Source organism: Psammomys obesus, unplaced genomic scaffold (genome assembly GCF_907164565.1).
Source record: "Psammomys obesus unplaced genomic scaffold, mPsaObe1.curated_primary_1811, whole genome shotgun sequence".
Taxonomy (NCBI): domain Eukaryota; kingdom Metazoa; phylum Chordata; class Mammalia; order Rodentia; family Muridae; genus Psammomys; species Psammomys obesus.
Window position 1 is genome coordinate 11,356,590 of NW_026585895.1, and position 17,471 is coordinate 11,374,060.

At 50.4% G+C, this 17,471-nt stretch overlaps 1 protein-coding gene across 1 annotated transcript in view; it reads right to left on the bottom strand.

Annotated features, from left to right (window-relative positions):
- The window catches only part of LOC129671653 (collagen alpha-1(I) chain-like), a 20,497-nt gene extending 4,870 nt beyond the window's left edge, over positions 1 to 15,627 (bottom strand). The window contains exons 1-6 of the mRNA XM_055600749.1: positions 15,553 to 15,627; positions 7,504 to 7,690; positions 6,617 to 6,736; positions 1,903 to 2,117; positions 346 to 1,405; positions 18 to 296 (exon numbers count right to left, since the gene is read on the bottom strand). Of these exons, the coding sequence (XP_055456724.1) occupies positions 18 to 296; positions 346 to 1,405; positions 1,903 to 2,117; positions 6,617 to 6,736; positions 7,504 to 7,690; positions 15,553 to 15,627 (1,936 nt within the window). The remainder of the gene's footprint in view (positions 1 to 17; positions 297 to 345; positions 1,406 to 1,902; positions 2,118 to 6,616; positions 6,737 to 7,503; positions 7,691 to 15,552) is intronic.
- Between the last annotated feature and the right edge of the window lie 1,844 nt (positions 15,628 to 17,471).

Consider the following 17,471-nt stretch of genomic DNA (forward strand, 5'->3'; position numbering starts at 1 on the left):
GGCTGCTGGCGCGGCGCGGCGCGGCGCGGCGCGGCTCGGCTCCCGCGCGCTCGGCTCCCGCGTCCCGCGCTCGCTCGCTCGCTCGCGCCGAGCGGACTCCGGGCTCCCGCCGGCCAAACTCAGCCTAAGTGCGGCGAGCGGCCGCTTTGAAGTGGCGCTGGCTGCGCCTCCCGCCCAATGAGGGCGCGGGCCCGGCCGACGGCAGCGGCCCCGCAGCCAATCAGACGCGCCGAGGGGCCCGGGCCGGGGCGCCCGGCGCGTGCCAGTCAGGTCTGCGGGCGGGGGCGGGGGGCGGGCTGGGGACGGGAGGAATTACAGCGCAATTAAAGCTTTACACACACTCACGCACCCCGAGCCGGGCCGGGGCGCCGCGGGGGCCGGGCCCCCCGCCCCCGGGGGCCGCCGTCCGAGCCCCCCACCCGTGGGGCAGGAGCAGCAGAGGCGGGGACGCCCGGGCCGGCTCGGGGCCGTCACCCTCGCCGTGGACCTCCGCCGCGGTCGTGGTCGCGTCCCCCCCCCCCCGCCCCCCCCCCCCGTTTCTCCCCCCCGCCGCGTTCGGTCTCGACGCTCGCTCGGAGCGGCGGGGGGTGGGGGGGTCCCGCGGGGCGGAGGGCGCCGAGGACCGCCGGGCCTCCCCCACCCCACCACCCCGGCGGGTCGACACCCGCAGACCCGCCGCCCCCTCCCAGCGGCCCGAGTGACTTCCTAATTGTCGCCGCGGCCTCTGCCCCGGGGGCCGCGCGGGGTGGGTGGGGGGCCGCAGCCCGCGCCGCGCCGCCGGGGCCGCCCGTCGCCACAGTGAAACAACTTTGGGGACGGGAACCCGCGCGCGGCGCCGCCCCGCCCCCGCCCGCCCAGGCCGCGGCCCCCGCACCGCTGCCTGTTGGACCCGGGGGAGGCCCGCAGGTCGGCTCTCTGAGGGGGACGCTCCAGCCCCAACCTGTCTCCCCGCGGACCGCCAGGGCCCAGTGCGGGGACGAGCGCCCCCGCCCCGCCCCGCCCCCGCAGGCACCCCGCCGAGACCCGCGCGGCCTCTCCCCGGGCCTGCACCTTCCCCGCGGGGTCCGCGGGAGCCGGGCCTCACGTGGGCGCCCCCGCGTCCCGCAGGCTGGAGGCCTCCACCCGGCTCTGGACCTCGGTGCGGAAGAGCCGTCCGCCGCCGGAGTGTCCCCCGTCCTTCGGGGCTCCGCTCTCCCCTCCTTTCAGGGGAGCCGGAGGCTGCTTTCGAACCAGCGACGCCAGAGCCGCTCGGGCAGACCCGGGTTCTAGAACGTGCAGCACCTTTCCCCCTCCAAACCACATCCTGCTCTCCAGGGAAAACCGTAACCACCGACCCCAGAGGCCCGGGCGCCGAAGGCAGTGTGTGGAGGAAGGACAAGCGAGCGCCCGTCCCTTCGCGAGACCCCTAGGCCCGAAAGTAAGTCCCCGGCAGCTCCTCTCCCGCCCGGAGAGCCCGGGCCTGCGCGCACCCTCTGCCTTCTGGACGGGGAGGACCCCTGGGTCGCCTTCCACCGGGAGGTCTTTGCTCAGGAGGCCTTAGACAAACAGAACAACTTTAAGGTGGCGGAGGCAGGGGGAGAGCGGTGGAGAGAGAGAGGGGACAGGGCCGAGCCGCGCAGCTCCGAGGCCAGCGGCCTCGGTCCCCGGGGGAGGGGACCGGAGGACACTCGGGAAGGGTGGGGGTGGGGGCCAGGCCGCGGGACCCGGCGAGAAGGCCCAGCGGGGGGACCCGGGAGCCGCTCCCAACAGGTGACTTCTGGCTCCCCGCGGCGGCCCGGCGATCGCTGAGTGGCAGCGAGGCGTCTCTACTCGCCCGGCGCAGCCCCCCCCCCCCCAGGGGAAGGGCAGAGGGTCCCCGGCGACCTCCCCGCCCCAGCCCAGCGTCCCTCCAGGGAAACCGACCGAGTCATAAATAAGACAGTCGCGGACGCCGCCTGGCACCCGTGACATTTTCCAGCCCACCACGGAGACGGCGCTCGCCGCACCCCGGCTCCTCGCCCCGGCTCGGCCCTCCCCCCCGCCGCCCCTCCACGCAGCCCCAGCCGCCGGGCTCCGGCCCCGGGCACCCGCGGATTCCCAGACACGCGCGGCCTCGGCACAATAAAAGTTAGGGGAACCTTCCGGAGGACCACAGACAAAACAGTCCGCGCCAGTCCAACTCTAACGTGGGGCTCAAAGGAAATCTTTCGGGGGGAAAAGTCCAGTTTCCACCCCCCCCCCCCCCGTCAGACAATTTTTTTTTTTCATCTTCTAAAAAAAAAAAAAATCTAGTTTTTAAACAAAGATCAATGTGTTATGCTAAAGTGTTGAGCTGACTGTTAAAACATTTGGGGAAATAATGACAATGCAACAAAGGCCTGGTTTGGAGTGAATCATCACCCTTTTAAAAGTTAAAGCAATTTTCAGGAGAATAGCTTTCAGCAAACGCTTTACATTATTCAAAACGGCCAAATAATGCTCTATTATAGCGCCTGAATGCTGCCAGTCAGCCCCTAAGTGCAATTTGTGCAAAGGCCCGGGTGCCTTATCTCCACTTCTTTATAAAGAGGTGAATATAAAACAATTTCTTCCAAACCCAGACAGAGAGCGCGAAAATTGCTTCCCTTTCTGCAATCAGGGCAATTTAACTGGAGTGCAATTAGCACTATTAAATGTCGATTCTGCATAAACAAATCTGACTGAGCAGAGAAAGTGGGGTGAGAACCTCATATACACTGAAACTGATTTTTTAAAATTATGTATCCGGGTCCTTTACAATTGATCCGTGACGTTTTCATCTTGGCATATATTTACATCGTAAATACGATGGTTAAATCAACATGATTTTTTTTTTGCAAAAAATAAATTCAATATGAATCCTAATAAAGAAGGATGGAGTCATTAAAGGGAAGAGTCCACTTCCTTTGAACAAATATTGTTTCTCTCATCTCGCCTCTCCGAAGGGCTTTGATCTGAGCAACTGCTCAAGTTTGCAGTGTCTAAGAGGCAAAGCTGGGGAAACAATTTCACCTCGAGAACTCATCCCTGATCCGGGGCGGCTACGCCTCAGATGAGATGCTCTCTCGCTGGTGCACGAAGCAGGGTGCCGAGGCCAGGAACAGCTATTTCCTGAACTCCTCCGCGCCGCAGCTGAGTAAGAAGCTTTAGGTAGCTAGCTGCCGGGGCTCCTCCAGGTTAGCGCCGGGCCTCCGTCACCGAGGTGGGGTGCGGTGCGGCTGAGAGGCTCCGGCTATGGGCGGGAAGGGGGGCGGTGGGAGGGGAGGAACCGAAGGGCTCTCAAATTGGTGGGGCTGGTTTCAGTGGCAGCCCGGGCCACTAGAACCAGGCTGCGGGGCGGGGGCGGGGGTAAGGGGGGGGCGCCCAGAAAAGCATTTGTCTGCCCTGTCCTCCCACCTGCCTTTATTTATTTATTTGCTAAACCACAGAGGCTCCCGTTTTGAATCATTTGTGCAATTAATTATGCTTTTCATTTGCATGAGGTACACCAGGCCGTGATTATCAGGTCAGCACCGGGTGGGAGTTGGGGAGAAACATAACAACTTCAGTTTAAAAAAAAAAAAAAAAAAAGGCAAGGGTGTGGGGTTGGGCTTGGCGGGGGCGGGGGGGGGGGGGGGGGGGGGGGGGGGAGGAAGCCCAATGCAGTCTTTAGCGCCTGTTGAGTCCGGTGAATCCTCTCCTCGGTTGGAGTTTGTCCATGTGAGTGAAAATGAAATACGGCCTTTGATTAGGTGAGCCTTTTATGGTTAATATATATTTATGCCTCTAAAAGCTCCGGGCTTGAGTTCAAATGGATCAAGAAAATTAATTGAAAATTGAGGAAGTCTCCCACGGTTTCTGTGGAGCTTTTTACTTAACGCTCGTTTTATGACACCCTTCCTCCTTTTAGCCCAAACCCCTACAGATAAAAAAAGCCAAGAAGAATCAATAGGCCAAGGAGACTTTCCTCTTTCTTCCCCCCAACCCCTCCCAAAGGTGGCACTCTTATTTGGAGGGGCTAGGAGGAGCCACAAACTCCGGCCTCTGGAAGGTCTCCAGGCTGAACTGAAAGTCCCTGGTCTGTTGAGAGCAGCCCAGGCCTTTGCTGTACAACCAGTTGTCTGCTGCTAGGTGCAACTGGACCTTATAGTCTAAGCTCGCCTTGATCTGTTTATCTGAGCCAAAAATGCATTAACAATTAAAGGAGACACTGGTATGTCAAAGGAAGGAAGGTGATGATTTTAATGACTGCAATTATTGGGAGATTATTCAACAAGCATCATAAGTTTGTTTACTGCATCGCTAGGAAACTATTGGGGGGGAGGGGCTTGGGCCTGTTCTTTCCTCCCTCCCTCACCAACCTCTAAGGAGGAGTCCCAACCCTAAGCAAAAGACAACAGGAGCCAGCGTCAGTTTTCTTCCTTTTAAGAGAAGTTCTTCCCAAATGATACATGTGTTGCCTCAGATAACTGTGGCCAGAACCATCCCTGGAGCGCCTGTAAGATCTTCTCACCTGCATCTTAACCTGACAACAAGAAAGGCCACAAGCCAGAGGGTTCTGGCCATGAGTCCCCTTCTGGTCGGCATGCTCTGTTCCCCAGTTCACCCACTTCCTGGGCAGCTTTACAGGAAGTTTCCAATTGCCAACTCTTTCCTCCTTCATCCAGGGTTCAGAAGAAGCCTAGCTCCGGAGCTGTCATGGGAGAGGTCCCCCTTTCCTTCCTTTAACGACCTCCTTCAAACGATTTCATATCATTATTGTCAAAAATGAGTAAAGAAAAATCTTAGACCAAGAGCATATTGGTTTGTGACTAGCCAAGTGTTTTCCTGAAAATGTAAATGCAGGGAACAGAAATCCAGGTTTCTGATAGTGACAAAAATGTGTTTTGGTTCAGAACCATCAACTGTGCTGTACTTTTCACTGACATGCTAATTCGGGAGTTAACTTTGGGGACAGGAGCATGGATAACAACTACCCTTAGCAACACTCCTTCTCCTGGGCACCACAGCAGGCCTGACCAGCCTGGGGTTTAAGGTGGACTGAGCCGTCATTGAGAACCTTCCCTACTCAAGTGTGAGCCCACAGGCTTCTGCCGATGGCGACTAGGAGCCCATTACAAGCCATTAGATAGATTGATCAATGTACCTTAAAAAATGGGAATGATTTATACGGCCGATTTAAGAGGGTAAAAGACAGAGGTGGGGAAAGATGGCTCCGCATCCTTTATGTCCAGATCTTGCTCGGCTCGGCTTAGAGCCACCAGTGACTTGGACAACTTTTCAAGCCGAGACACGGGTTCCCCAGCTTGTCCAGTGGGTGGCGAGATGCATGTTCTTTGCCTGTATCTCTTTGGTCTAGGGAAGAGTGGAGAAGCCTAAGGCCAGACACAGCAGAGGAGGGTTACTGGGATGCCACTCCGCTAGCAGAGGACCCCCCAGCAGGGGTCCCAGCCGCTTCCCTTCCTCAGCCTTTCCCCGAGGGGATGACTGGCTGACGTATTTGTTTAACAAGTGTTGGATTGCCGAATGGCCCCCTAATTACTGCAGGAACACACACCATTAGCCCTTGAAATTTCAGGCCAGATTGGGGAGGAGCAGCGAGCAGGACTCTGGGAGGAAGGCGCTGCTGAGCAGGGAGGGGAATTCTCCTTAGGGCTGACTCTTCCAGCTGATCTACACAGGGAAGACAAAATTACAGCAGAGCTGCAGCCATCAAAGCTGCCCTCCCCTTCCTCGTGCCAAAATCTGTTTGAGGTTGTCTGCTTGCTGCACACACCCATGGGCTTCTCCCAAGGAAATTTCTTCCAGGTTTTTTTGTCGTCCTCCCCTCCCTTCCCCCAAGAACCTGTAAGGAGAGGACAGAGACACGTCACCCATCCCAAAGGAGGATTCCTCCTTCTGGTATACCTTCAGCTGGACCATGGAGGAGGAGGCTAGGGGCTGGAAAGATTCTAAATCTGATAACGTGACTACCACAAAACAGCTCACATCCAGGTCTAACTCTGCCCCTGCTGCCTCCTCCCCTTCTCCTTCTTCTCTCCCCTCTTCCCCACCCTCTCTTGCTCTCTCTCTTTCCCTTTTTTTCTCCTCCTGATCCCCCAGATCCTCTTCCCAGATCCATAGCTCCTGTCCCTAGACTCTGAGCAGGCTATGTCCCCTACCTTAGTCTGGCAGGAAAGAGCTCCATCTTGGTTTGTCCAGGAGTGTCTAGAACAAATTCTTCCGCTTTTGTCTAAGTGTGGTGTGGAGAAGGAAGAGGGGAAGAGCCGGGAAACTGTGCATTTGTCTTTTGCAGCCAGCGTTGCACGTGAGCCCAGGATTTGGAAAACCACCTAAATAGATCACATCCTCTCCCAAACACCCTGTGCCCAACACACACACACACACACACACACACACACACACACACACCCATGCACACACTTTCCAGTGCCTCTCCTCTGACCTTATTTCTCCAGATGACACCCTGCTGGGTTCTTCTCTGAGTAGTTCCTTCAGTCCTCTCCAGTCTGGAATCTCTTCTTAAGGCCCTGCAACTCCAAGAGGCTGTGTGGGCCGTGAGGACTCGGGCACCCCATGCTTTCTGGATTTCAGCCACTCTAGAGCCCAACCCTGGTGCTCCAGCCTTCCGTTTCACTACCCATTGGTGTTACCCCCATGCCCTCAGAGAGCCTCTTGAGTCTCTCCCTGGAGTGTTGAATGACACAGGGGTAGAGGGAACCTTCAGGCACACGCTTCAGGCACGTGCCTTCACTCTTTCCTAGGACCGCAAGCAAAAGAGACACTGGCTAACAAGGACACACTCACCAAGCCCATGCCAGGGACGTCCATCCTTGTTCCCAGGCAGCCGTCAGCCGAGCAGGGTGGCCTTAAGGCAGGTAAACAACACCAACACCGAGAGGCAGGCTCAGAGCTCCGGAAACATCCCTGCGATTTCAGTCCGGGACGCTTAGGTCTCTCAAAACCTGGGAGTCTCTAGCAGGGTGGCCCGTGGCGGTACAGGCTGGGCCTCTCCTCCACGTGCTGGTCCTCAGTTTCCTCCACCGCGGCTCCAGCACCCCCGCCCCCGCCCAGCGCCACCCCGTTCTGCCCCTGCAGGAGCCCACCACCCGTCTGGCATGCCTTCCCTAGGCTCGGTTTCATGTGGGTTGCCTTGCCCCTCAATTGTCAACTGTGATCAAGCGAACGTTGCTGATCTCTCCCATTTGTTGTTTAGGTAAACAGAGGCTGCGTTTCATCAGTACGCAGGGCCCCAGCCCTGGCAGCACCAAGTAACTCAAGTCGAACGCTGACAAATTTCAGGGTGTGCGTAATTACAGAGCACACGGAATTTCTCACTCGATCCTAATTCCACATCTTTTCTCCGACCCGGGGGCAGCAGCGGGGAGGGAAGCCGAGAATCTCCACCCTCTGAGGAGTCGAGGGGCCTGCTCCTATCCACCGGAGGGGCTACGCCTCGGCCCACAGCCTCACATGGTACAGGGGACAATCCTAAACTTCCAAGCTACAGAAGCCAGCGCTCGGCACTGCCTAGCCCCCGCCCTCCAGATGTGCGGCAGTGAGGAGGGGTCGTGGAGGCCGGCTGCCCCACGCTCTCCACGCGGGGGTGCGCCTCGGGCTTCCTGTTCTGCCCGGACCTGCCCTGGATTTGGAGAGAAGAGGGTGTGCTGTAGTTGGGCGCGAAGAGCGCGGGTTGTTCACGCTTCTTAAGTAGCTATTGTTTTCCGGTTAAGAGGATCTAAGTGCTGAGACTGTCAGAAGACCGGGGATCCGCCTCAAGACGCGGACAGTCCTCTTCGGCCAAGGCTGGCGTGAGCTTCTTACTGCCTCTGGGCCCGGCAGGGAAAGGGTTAGCTGGGAATCTTCCAGGAGGCTGTGGGGTGAAGCCCTGAGGCTGACCCCCGAGTCTGGGAGACGAGCACTTCTCTTGGCAGCTCGGCGGCAGGGAATTTGTTTTTCCGGTTCAGTTATAACCGGACGCCCATCTCGCAGGAGGTTGGTTGTCTGGCTTTCTTTAAGCAGAATTCTCAAGCCCGCTCCTCACTCGCAAGTTTAGGGTGTTGGTGTAACCGCTAGATTACATTCTAACCAAGGCTTGAATTCGGGGCGGGGGGGGGGGCGGGCTAGAGTGTGGGGTGGCAGCTAGCTGTTTTTCATTTCTGGAGCTGGGCACTCCTCATATAAGACACCTCTCTTTGCTTTCTTCTTTCCTTACGCGTTGGATAGCATTTGCAACAAGGGGGAAATTAAACACAAATGTCAGTTCAGTCCTGACAGACTTTCTATTACTCCCTTCTGAGCCTCCCCTTTGCAGGCCCAAGCTACTTTCAAGCCTGTGGCTGGCTCCTTTACCGTGGGTGCAGATCTTTTATACCACAGGGACACACCAGCACCGCCTCTCACAGGGCAGATGGATATATATGGTTTTAGACTGCCAACGTTAACTTAACCTTTTCTGAGTTACGGTTGTTTTCAGCTAGGACAAGGTGGCACAAGGCCCTTGGAAGTCTCAGGATGAGTACACATTAAGGCTCGCCACTTAAAGCTTTGATCCTGGCCAGGTGGAAACAGTTGTCAGATGTCTGTTCTCCAACATGCTGCTAAGAATTTCAGTTTTGAGGGATTGTTATAAAGGCTAAATAAAACCAGGCAGAGAAAGTCGTGGCCATGCCTCCGTGCTTACTGAGAATTAAGCTAAAATTAAAAAGGAAAGAAAAGAAAAGTCTTGCCCTGTTTGGAAGTACCATTCAGAGCTAAAACACTGAGAGTCACAGCAGTCACAGTGGGGCCAGAGAGGTGAGCAACAGCCTGGAATCAGCTAGCAGCTGGTGATGCCTGTTTGGAAGGAGTCAATGCTCCATGGAGTCTAGGGATGTTTTGTTGTTGCTGTCTGTCTGGTTTTGTTTGTTGGTTTGGGTTTTGCTTTGGTTTAGATGATGATGACGATGATGATTGTATTTATTTTGAGACCCGATCCTTCTCTTTGTCCTGGCTGTCTCTGGCGACCAAGTGGGCCTTTAACTCCAGCAGCCTCTGAGAGCTGCCTACCTCTGCTTCCCAGAGTGGTGGGACTAAAGGGGAGCGCTACCGTGTCTGGCTTGTTTTCGTTTTTTAAGATAGTATTATTTTTTTTAATCAGGTGTATGTCGTCGGTAAGCATGTTCGGGGATCCCGAGGAGGCCAGAGGTGGCGAACCACCCACTGTGAAAGCTGGGAACTGTGACTGCTTCTATGCCTTGAGCCCTCTTTCCAGTCCTTGTTTTGTTTTGAAGTAAGGCCTCACCATGTATTTCACACTAGGCTTAAACTCACTTATTTAGCACAGGTTAGCCTTGTAGACCCTTGGGAGTTACACGGGAATGCTACCCTGCTTGCCTTCCGCAGATGGAGACTGGGGGTCTTGTTTCTAGGAACAATGGCTAACATTTGCTGAGCAATTATCATATCCCATGTTGTTGTTTTGTTTGCTTGTATTTGATTTTTTTCTTTTTTGAGACAGGGTCTCTCCCTGTAGCTCTCTGGCCTTCTGGTGTGTGCTTTGTGCATGGCACCTCGTTTTTCCCCCCCACACTATCTTAACATTGAGCATAACTGATTTATCTCTCATTTAAAACGTTATTTTTTAATTGTGTGTATTAGTGTGTGTATACAGAGGTACAGGTACCCGAGGAAAAGAGAGGTACATGGTCGTGAGCCACCTGATGTGGGCTCATGATTCTTCGGGAAAAGCCAATGTCTGCTCTTAACCATGGTGAGGCCTCCTCTCTCTAGCCCGATCTTTCTCTTTAAACCATTGCTAGATGAAGTGTCAAATACACGTTGAACAGTGGAGAAATGCTGTCCAGCACCCAGAATCAACAGTTCTCATCTCAGGACCACTCTTGTTTCTCTGGTTCCTGCTCCTCTTGCTTCGTTTTAAATCAAATCTAAGGGGACTGTTGATTGTCTACCTGTAAAGAGCTGTTTTAGAAACTTACGATACCATGTTGTGGTCTTATTTAAACACATTTGAAATCATCCCTTGTAGTATAAGACATTTAATCAATGTTCAAGTATCCCTTGGACTCCTCTAAGTGATGTTTTATAATTGTTTTTGTTAGGTCAAGAGAGTCTTACATAACAGCTAATTGAGTCCTTTGGGGTTTCTGGTTTTGTTGTTTTGTTATTTATTTATTTATTTATTTATTTATTTATTTATTTATTTATTGAGACAGGGTCTCCCTATGCAGCCCTGGCTGTCTTGGAACTTTTTATGAGCAGAGATCTGCCTGCCTCTGCTTTCCAAGGGCTGAGATTAAATAACTATGCAACCAAGGCTGGCTTTAATTGCCTTTTAAGTCAGTTTTCATCTCTATGTCCCCAATCTCTCTCTTCCTCCCTTTCTTTTTTTAACATTGAGTCACTCACTTTTTCCTTGCAGTTTATTTGTTGACATGAGCCATTGGTCCTGATATTCATTTTTAAAATGAAGAATCCAAGGCTCAAAGGTTAGCGCAATTTAGAAACGAATAGAAAAAGAATTTGATTTTCGATACTTCTAATGATAATGTCTATGCTGTACTGGCTTTATTATATTTCCCTTCAGTCAAATGACGAAAAAGCGAGACACAGGAAAACCTCATCATCCCTAGGCGTGTCGGAGCATGCATGACTCCCATAAGCAACAGGATTTTTACCTGCTTCACAGAACACCAGTCACTTAAAACCCAGTCAGGGCTGAAACTGGGGCAGAAACATTGAAAGCAGTAACTCTTCATAATTAAATAATCCTTGAATGCCCTTGTGTTTGAAACATGGGCAGATTTTTGTGCCCAAAAAATATTTAATAAGATAAAAAATATTTCTCAAAGAAATCTACCAAATCCTTTTTCTTCCTCTTCTTCATTTGCTCTGCAATCCCTACTTTCCATTGCTCTACAAGGCAAGATAAGGCGAAAACATCTCTTTCAAGTAGTTATTTTAAAATACCAGTCAAATTAACAATTTGGTAGTTTGATATGTGATATCTGGCTTTTGTTACGGTAGTTTTGAAACCACAGGTTACCCTAGCAACTGAATACATTTTTTTCTTTAAAATTTTTTTAGCTGTCTGGAGGAGAAAAAAAAAGAAAAAGAAAACTTCTTGCCAGAATTTTCCCATAATAGCTTCCATTAACTGCAGTGACTTCTATTGGAGAGGCCAGCATTGCTGTCCCCTGCTGTCACCAGTCATTCACTGATCTAGCAGATGTTTTGTTTGATAAGGCCAATTTGAGCTTTATAAAACATTTATTTTTTCACCTCCAAGGAGCAAATACCGGTAAGGACGGGATTTAGCGGTGATCACTTGATACCGTACAAGGGCCTCAACCTGCCAGTGGAGATGCTGGCAAGAGGAAATACTAAAACAGGTCTAAAGGCTTCATTTACTAAAAAGAAAGGGGACAAAAAGAAAAAAAAAGAGGAGGGATGGTTACAGAGCATTAGATCAGTCTCTCGAGACTTAACAAGGGGAAGAAAGCAAGTTGAGGAGGCAAGAGTCTACAGTGGAATCAAGGGGAAATCCCTGGTGGGCATGCCAATCCCAAAGCGGGCAACACGGATCCTGAGAACACAGAAAGAGAGAAGATGTGGTTCATTTTCCGTTTGTTTGGGACTTTTGCTGAGCCAGGGGGTCAGCAATCCAAGCAAAGTAGAGAAGAATGAAGATGGAAAACAATCGATGTCAGGTATTTTCACAGCCGCTAGACTGGAGCAGGCACATCTGTCTGGATGAGATACAACACACACACACACACACACACACACACACACACACACACACGGCAAGCAATGCCACGCCCCAAAGCAGATGGCTCCAGGTTCCACTCACAGGCTGGTTTGATACAAGTATGAGCATATCTATCCTTTTCCTGGAGCAAAAAGAAGGAAAAGTTTCAAGAGCTGGAGTTGTGCTATGTGTGAATAAAAAAGCAGGAAAAGACGCCTTCCGTGGTTGGTGCCTTTAGGCCCTCCTTTCATGCTGGCTGAGAAGACACATTAAAACACGCCCAAAGGTTTCATTTACGAAAAAGAAAAGGGACAGAAAGAAAAGTTACAGAGCATTCGATCACTCCCTTGGGACTTCACAAGGAGGAAGAAAACAAGCTGAAGAAGAGAGAGTCTACTGTAGAAATGGCACACTGTGGGCATGCCATTCCCAAAGGACGAACGCAGATGGCAAGGAAACAATTGGAGAAGAGGGAGAAAAAGAGGAAGCCATCTGTTGTAAAACCATGGTTGAACAGAGTTTGAAAAAAATACAAATAAAAGGTTCTACTGCTCAGGATTTTATTTTATATTATCCTATTTTTATATAATGTTTTGATTTGAGGGATCATATTTTGAGCCAGAGTGAGAATTAGAGAAATAGGAGAGGGAGGGAGGAAGGAAAAGAGGGAAAGAATAAAAATGTTGACTTTGTGTATATACATATACATATGAAATTCACACATTCTCTTCTAATAAAAAATGTAAGCAACCTACAATATCAATTAGGACTTTTCCCTTCATGGTCTTACTATGTGCACTTCTGTCTATCTGTCTGTCTGTCTGTCTATCTATCTATCTATCTATCTATCTATCTATCTATCTATCTATCTATCATTGAATATGTGTAAGTGTCTACCTATATGAATTTATGTGTACTTCATGTGTGCCTGGCATATCCCGTGGAACTGGAGCTATCACAGTTGTGAACCACCGTGTAGGTGCTGGGAGTTGAGCTTGTGTCCTCTGCAAGAGCAACAAATGCCCTTAACTGCTGAACCATCTCTGCAGCCCCTGGAACTTCTCATAAAGATCAGGTTGACCTCAAATTTACAGAAATCTTCCCGCCTCTGCCTCAGAGATGCTAGGATGACAGATAAAACCTACATGAGCCAGAAAGCTTCCTTTAAGAATGGCAGGAGCCCTCTGCCCCTTGGTTGAGCATCTATCCACTGCTACCTTTATCTGTGTTATATTTCCATCTGTGGAGTCATGGAATGGATTGCACTGAGCTCCAACACCACGTCCCAGTGTGAGATTCTCCCAAGGAGAAGAGTAGGTCTCCAGAGGAAACTCTCAAGAGAACTGGATATTGGAAAGACAAAAAAGAAATCCACTCCGGAAAACACAAAGAAAGCTTAAATAGTACTGATTGCTTTGAGAGAAAAGCCAAGGAAATTGGAATGAAAGATTATTCTGATTATTATTTCTAGTCATTGTCTCTTGTATGCGTTTTTTTCTTTTTCTTTCTTTCTTTCCTTCTTTCTTTTCTTTTCTTTCTTTTTCCCTTCATTCTTTCTTTCTTTCCTTCCTTCCTTCCTTTCTTTCTTTCTTTTTTCTTTCTTCTTTTCTTTCCTTTCCTTTTCTTCGATCCTTCTTCTTCCTCCTTCTCCTCCTTTTGAGACCGAATCTCACTATGCATCCATGGCTGGTCTGGAATTCTCTATGAACACCAGACTGACCTGGAACACACAGAGATGCACCTGCCTCTGGCTCCTGAGTGCTGGGATTAAAGATTTGCACTCCCACAACCAGCAACTTTTTAATTTTTAAATAATTTCAAATGTACAAGGGAGTTGTAAGGATCATACAAAGAAGCACTTTGGTTTTTTCTTCACCAGATCCACTGAGGTGTTTTTGTTGTGGTTTTTGAGACAGGGTTTCTCTCTCTAGCCCTGCATGTCCTGGTACTCACTCTGTAGAACAGGCTGACCTCAAACTCAGATCCACTGCCTCTTCTGGATTAAAGGCATGCACCACCAGCCCAACCCCTCACCAAATTTTAACAGTTGGTATTATTGTTTTTTCTGTTCCCTCAGAAGGTTCAGATTACAAGGAAGACAGTGGGCTTGTCTTGAGACCAATGAAGTTTGGCGTAATTATAGGGATCCACTAGAAAGCTCAGCTACACTGGGGTTCAAGAGACACTACATTCAAAAAGAAGCAAAAAATGAAACAGCTGAGGACAGAACTTTGGGGGAAAAGAATTCTGGAAGACAAAAGGCTAAACCCAATAAAAAGACACAGTCTGCGAATGGCAATTCTTTCACATCGCACTCCTCTCTAGCGGGCAAAACGACGGTCTTGTTCAGCCAGGCAAGCACTGTATTACGGAACTCTACCTCCAGGCCTGTTCTTATTGCACGTTTGACAAATAGCTTTGAACATGTCGATTTCATGGTTTCTGTTAGTTACTTATCTCATTGCTGTGACAAAGCACCCTGAGCAACACAACTGAAGGAAGACAGAGTTTATTTTAGCTCACAGTTCAAGGTAGAGTTCAGCACGACAGAGAAGTCATGGACAGGAGCGAGGCAGCTGGTCACACATCCGAAGCCAGACAGCAGAGGACTGTAAGGTGTGTGTGTGTGTGTGTGTGTGTGTGTGTGTGTGTGCGTGCGCGCGCGCACGCGAGCGTGCCTCTATGTGTCTGTGTGTTTAATGTTTTTAGATGTTGTTTTTGTAATGTTGTCTCCTTTTCTTACAAACTGTAAGCAGTTCTCTTAACTGCTAACTGGCCCTCCTCCCAGTTTCCACCCAGCCCTTTCAAGTATTTATCCCTACCCTCCACCCTTGGGCCTCCAACATCGTGCTTAAGCGGTACCTTCTCCCAGTTTTCCCAGTACTAGCATTTCCAAACTGCAGCTGTTCTAGGCTGTCTGCTCGGCTCAGCTTCTCCTGGCTCAGCTGTCACCAACGGTCCTCTCCCTCTGCTAGCCCAATTCACTTTCAACTGTCTCCTCTTTTCACTCTGCTCAGTCCCTTTTCTCCTCTTCCGCCCCACCCAATCTTCTTTCCTCCTGAGCCAACTGTCTCCTCTGACCCTACCCTTCTCTCTCAGCCCCTGCTGGAATTTTAGATCCCCTTCAGGGTCAACTGGGGATCCTTTAAAGGGCCAGGCACACAAAGTAAGTCACTCTGTCCAGTTGACAATAGTGAGCATCACATGGTTCTCTTCCGTTTAGCCTGGCTGTCACCTTGGCACAACCTGTGAGAGAAGCCTGGATTGAGTGATTACCTCCATCAGAATGGCCTGTGGGGGATGGTCTGTAGGGGATCATCTCGATTATTAATCGGTGCACGAGGAGCCAGCCCACTGTGGGCAGCACTGGCCCCAGGCAGGGGGGCCTGAGCTGTAGAAAGCTAAGTGTGAGCCCAGGAGCCAGCCAGCAAGCAGTGCTCCTCCATGGTTTCTGCTTCAAGATCCTACTTGAGTTCCTGGCCTGCCTTCCCTCGGTGGTGGCCCGCGGCCTCGGGAGATGAACCCTTTCCCTCCCCTAGATTGCTCTCAGCCTGAGTGTGTAGCACAGCACCAGAACCAGCTCAGGTTCTATCCTGGGAAGTTACAGATCCTGCAAACGACACTAATACGGCTTGTGACATTTCTATTTCAGTTACAATGAACCATCTTGAGACTCAGTGGCACAAAACAATTATTTTATTACGCTTTCAGATTTTGTGAGTCAGGAGTTCAGATAGGAGACAATGGGATGCTCTCTGTCTTTACTCTGCGATGCAGAAGAAGCTCCAGGGGAAGGCACAAAGGCCAGATTGCTCATGAGGACACACCTGAGGGCTGGCGTGACTGAATACATCCTCACACTTACTCCCGCAGATGACAGTGGCCTTTCGCGAGGGCACCATCCGAACGGCAGGCTAATTTGGGCTTCCTAAGGGTATCCAAGGGAGTTTCTACACTGAGTGCCCCAAGAGACCAACATGAAACACTTAGCACTTTTATCATCTAGCCTGAAACTTTTCATAATATTGTTACCCAAATTCTGCTGGTTGACACAGCTACAAATGTTTACCTGAGTTCAGCGGGAAAAGGACATAAACTCCATTTTCCCCTGGAAGTAATATTAAGGTCGAATTGTGAAGAAAACACTGGGGTAGGCATACTGTTTCAGCCACCTTCCTCCCTCTTTTTCTTTCTTTCTTTCTTTCTTTCTTTCTTTCTTTCTTTCTTTCTTTCTTTCTTCCTTTCTTTCTTTCTTTCTCCTTCCTCCCTCCCTCCCTTCTTCCTTCCTTCCTTCCTTCCTTCCTTCCTTCCTTCCTTCCTTCCTTCCTTCCTTCCTTCCTTCCTTCTTTTCTCTCTCCCCCTGACCCCAGACAGGGTTTCTCTGTGTAACAGCCCTGGTTGTCCTGGAACTGTCTCTGTAGACCAGGCTGGCATCAAAATCTGGGTCCTCTGGAAGAAGGGCCAACGCTCTTAATCACTAAACCGTCTTCCCAGCTCCCTGATTAGCAGTGTTTTAATTAACAGTATGCTCTCACACATGCAATATAGTAGTAACATGGCAATTTTTAAACTTTCTCATGGTCAGGTGAGCAGTGGCAAGCCTGGAATTCTGGAGGATCCTCCACTGGGCAGCAAGACAGCTGCTGAGGATGCATCTTGCATCTCACTAAAGGCATGCAGCTCAACGGTGGAGCATCTGTGTACATGGGTAAGGCTCCGAGTCGGTCCTCGGCACAGAAAAAAGAAGGCAGACTTGACAGAAAATTTCAGCAGGTTTTTTTTTTTTTTTAATAGAGATGAATAGTACTTTTGTCACTTGGGCAGCCTATCCGTGTTCATCCCAGCAGGATTGAAACAATGAAGAATTTAGCGTGACTACATCGTAAGGACGACATGCAAATCTGTGAGGTGGTCCATATCTTTTCAAAACACAAACAAGCAGCAACAACACAAAAACAGATCCAGGCTTTCCCTGTGCGTTGTAAAATGAACTTCCCTCCCATTCCTTGCTTAAGTGGTTGGAATGTTAGAAACTTGCTTGCATCTTTGAAAGAAACATTAAACCCTTTCTTTCTTACCAAAGACCTTTTCCTTCACCACCCCCCACAGGGTTTCTCTGTGTAGCCTTGGCTGTTCTGGACTCACTTTGTAGACCAGGCTGGCCTCGAACTCACAGTGATCCATCTGCCTCCTTGGGTGCTGGGATCAAAGGCATATACCACCACGCCTGTCTCTTTTTTTTTTAATGAGAAGAGAGTGAGGATATGTCATGATGTTCATTTAAAAAATAAAAATCCCTTGTTTAAGTTCTAAATTTAATACCTTTGTCCTGTTTCACTGTGTCACGTGGGGCTGGTTTCTCAGCTGTAGAACTCCTGGAGAGACCACTTAAACTTGGAACTCTTGACAGTATTTGAACTTTTGAACTTGCACTGTGACCTTTGCCAAGGATTGTGTCCAGTGCATCCCTCAGTAACACTCCGCCAGCACCTTCTGAGATTCCGTCACTGTGGTTAGAGAGCTCAGGCTGCTCACCGGACGCTGCTCTAGCATTGAGTTCCTATGCAGCTTTCAGTAGTTTAGGGTTCTTGCAATCTTCTTCGAATCCTTTTCAGCAGGCAATCAGCAAAATGTTCCTCTGAAGATGCAAGCAATTGGGGGCTATAGCTGGGATACAATGTAAATAAACTGTAACTAATATTAAAAAAATAAAAAAGATGCAAGCAATTGCCAGGCAATGGTGGTG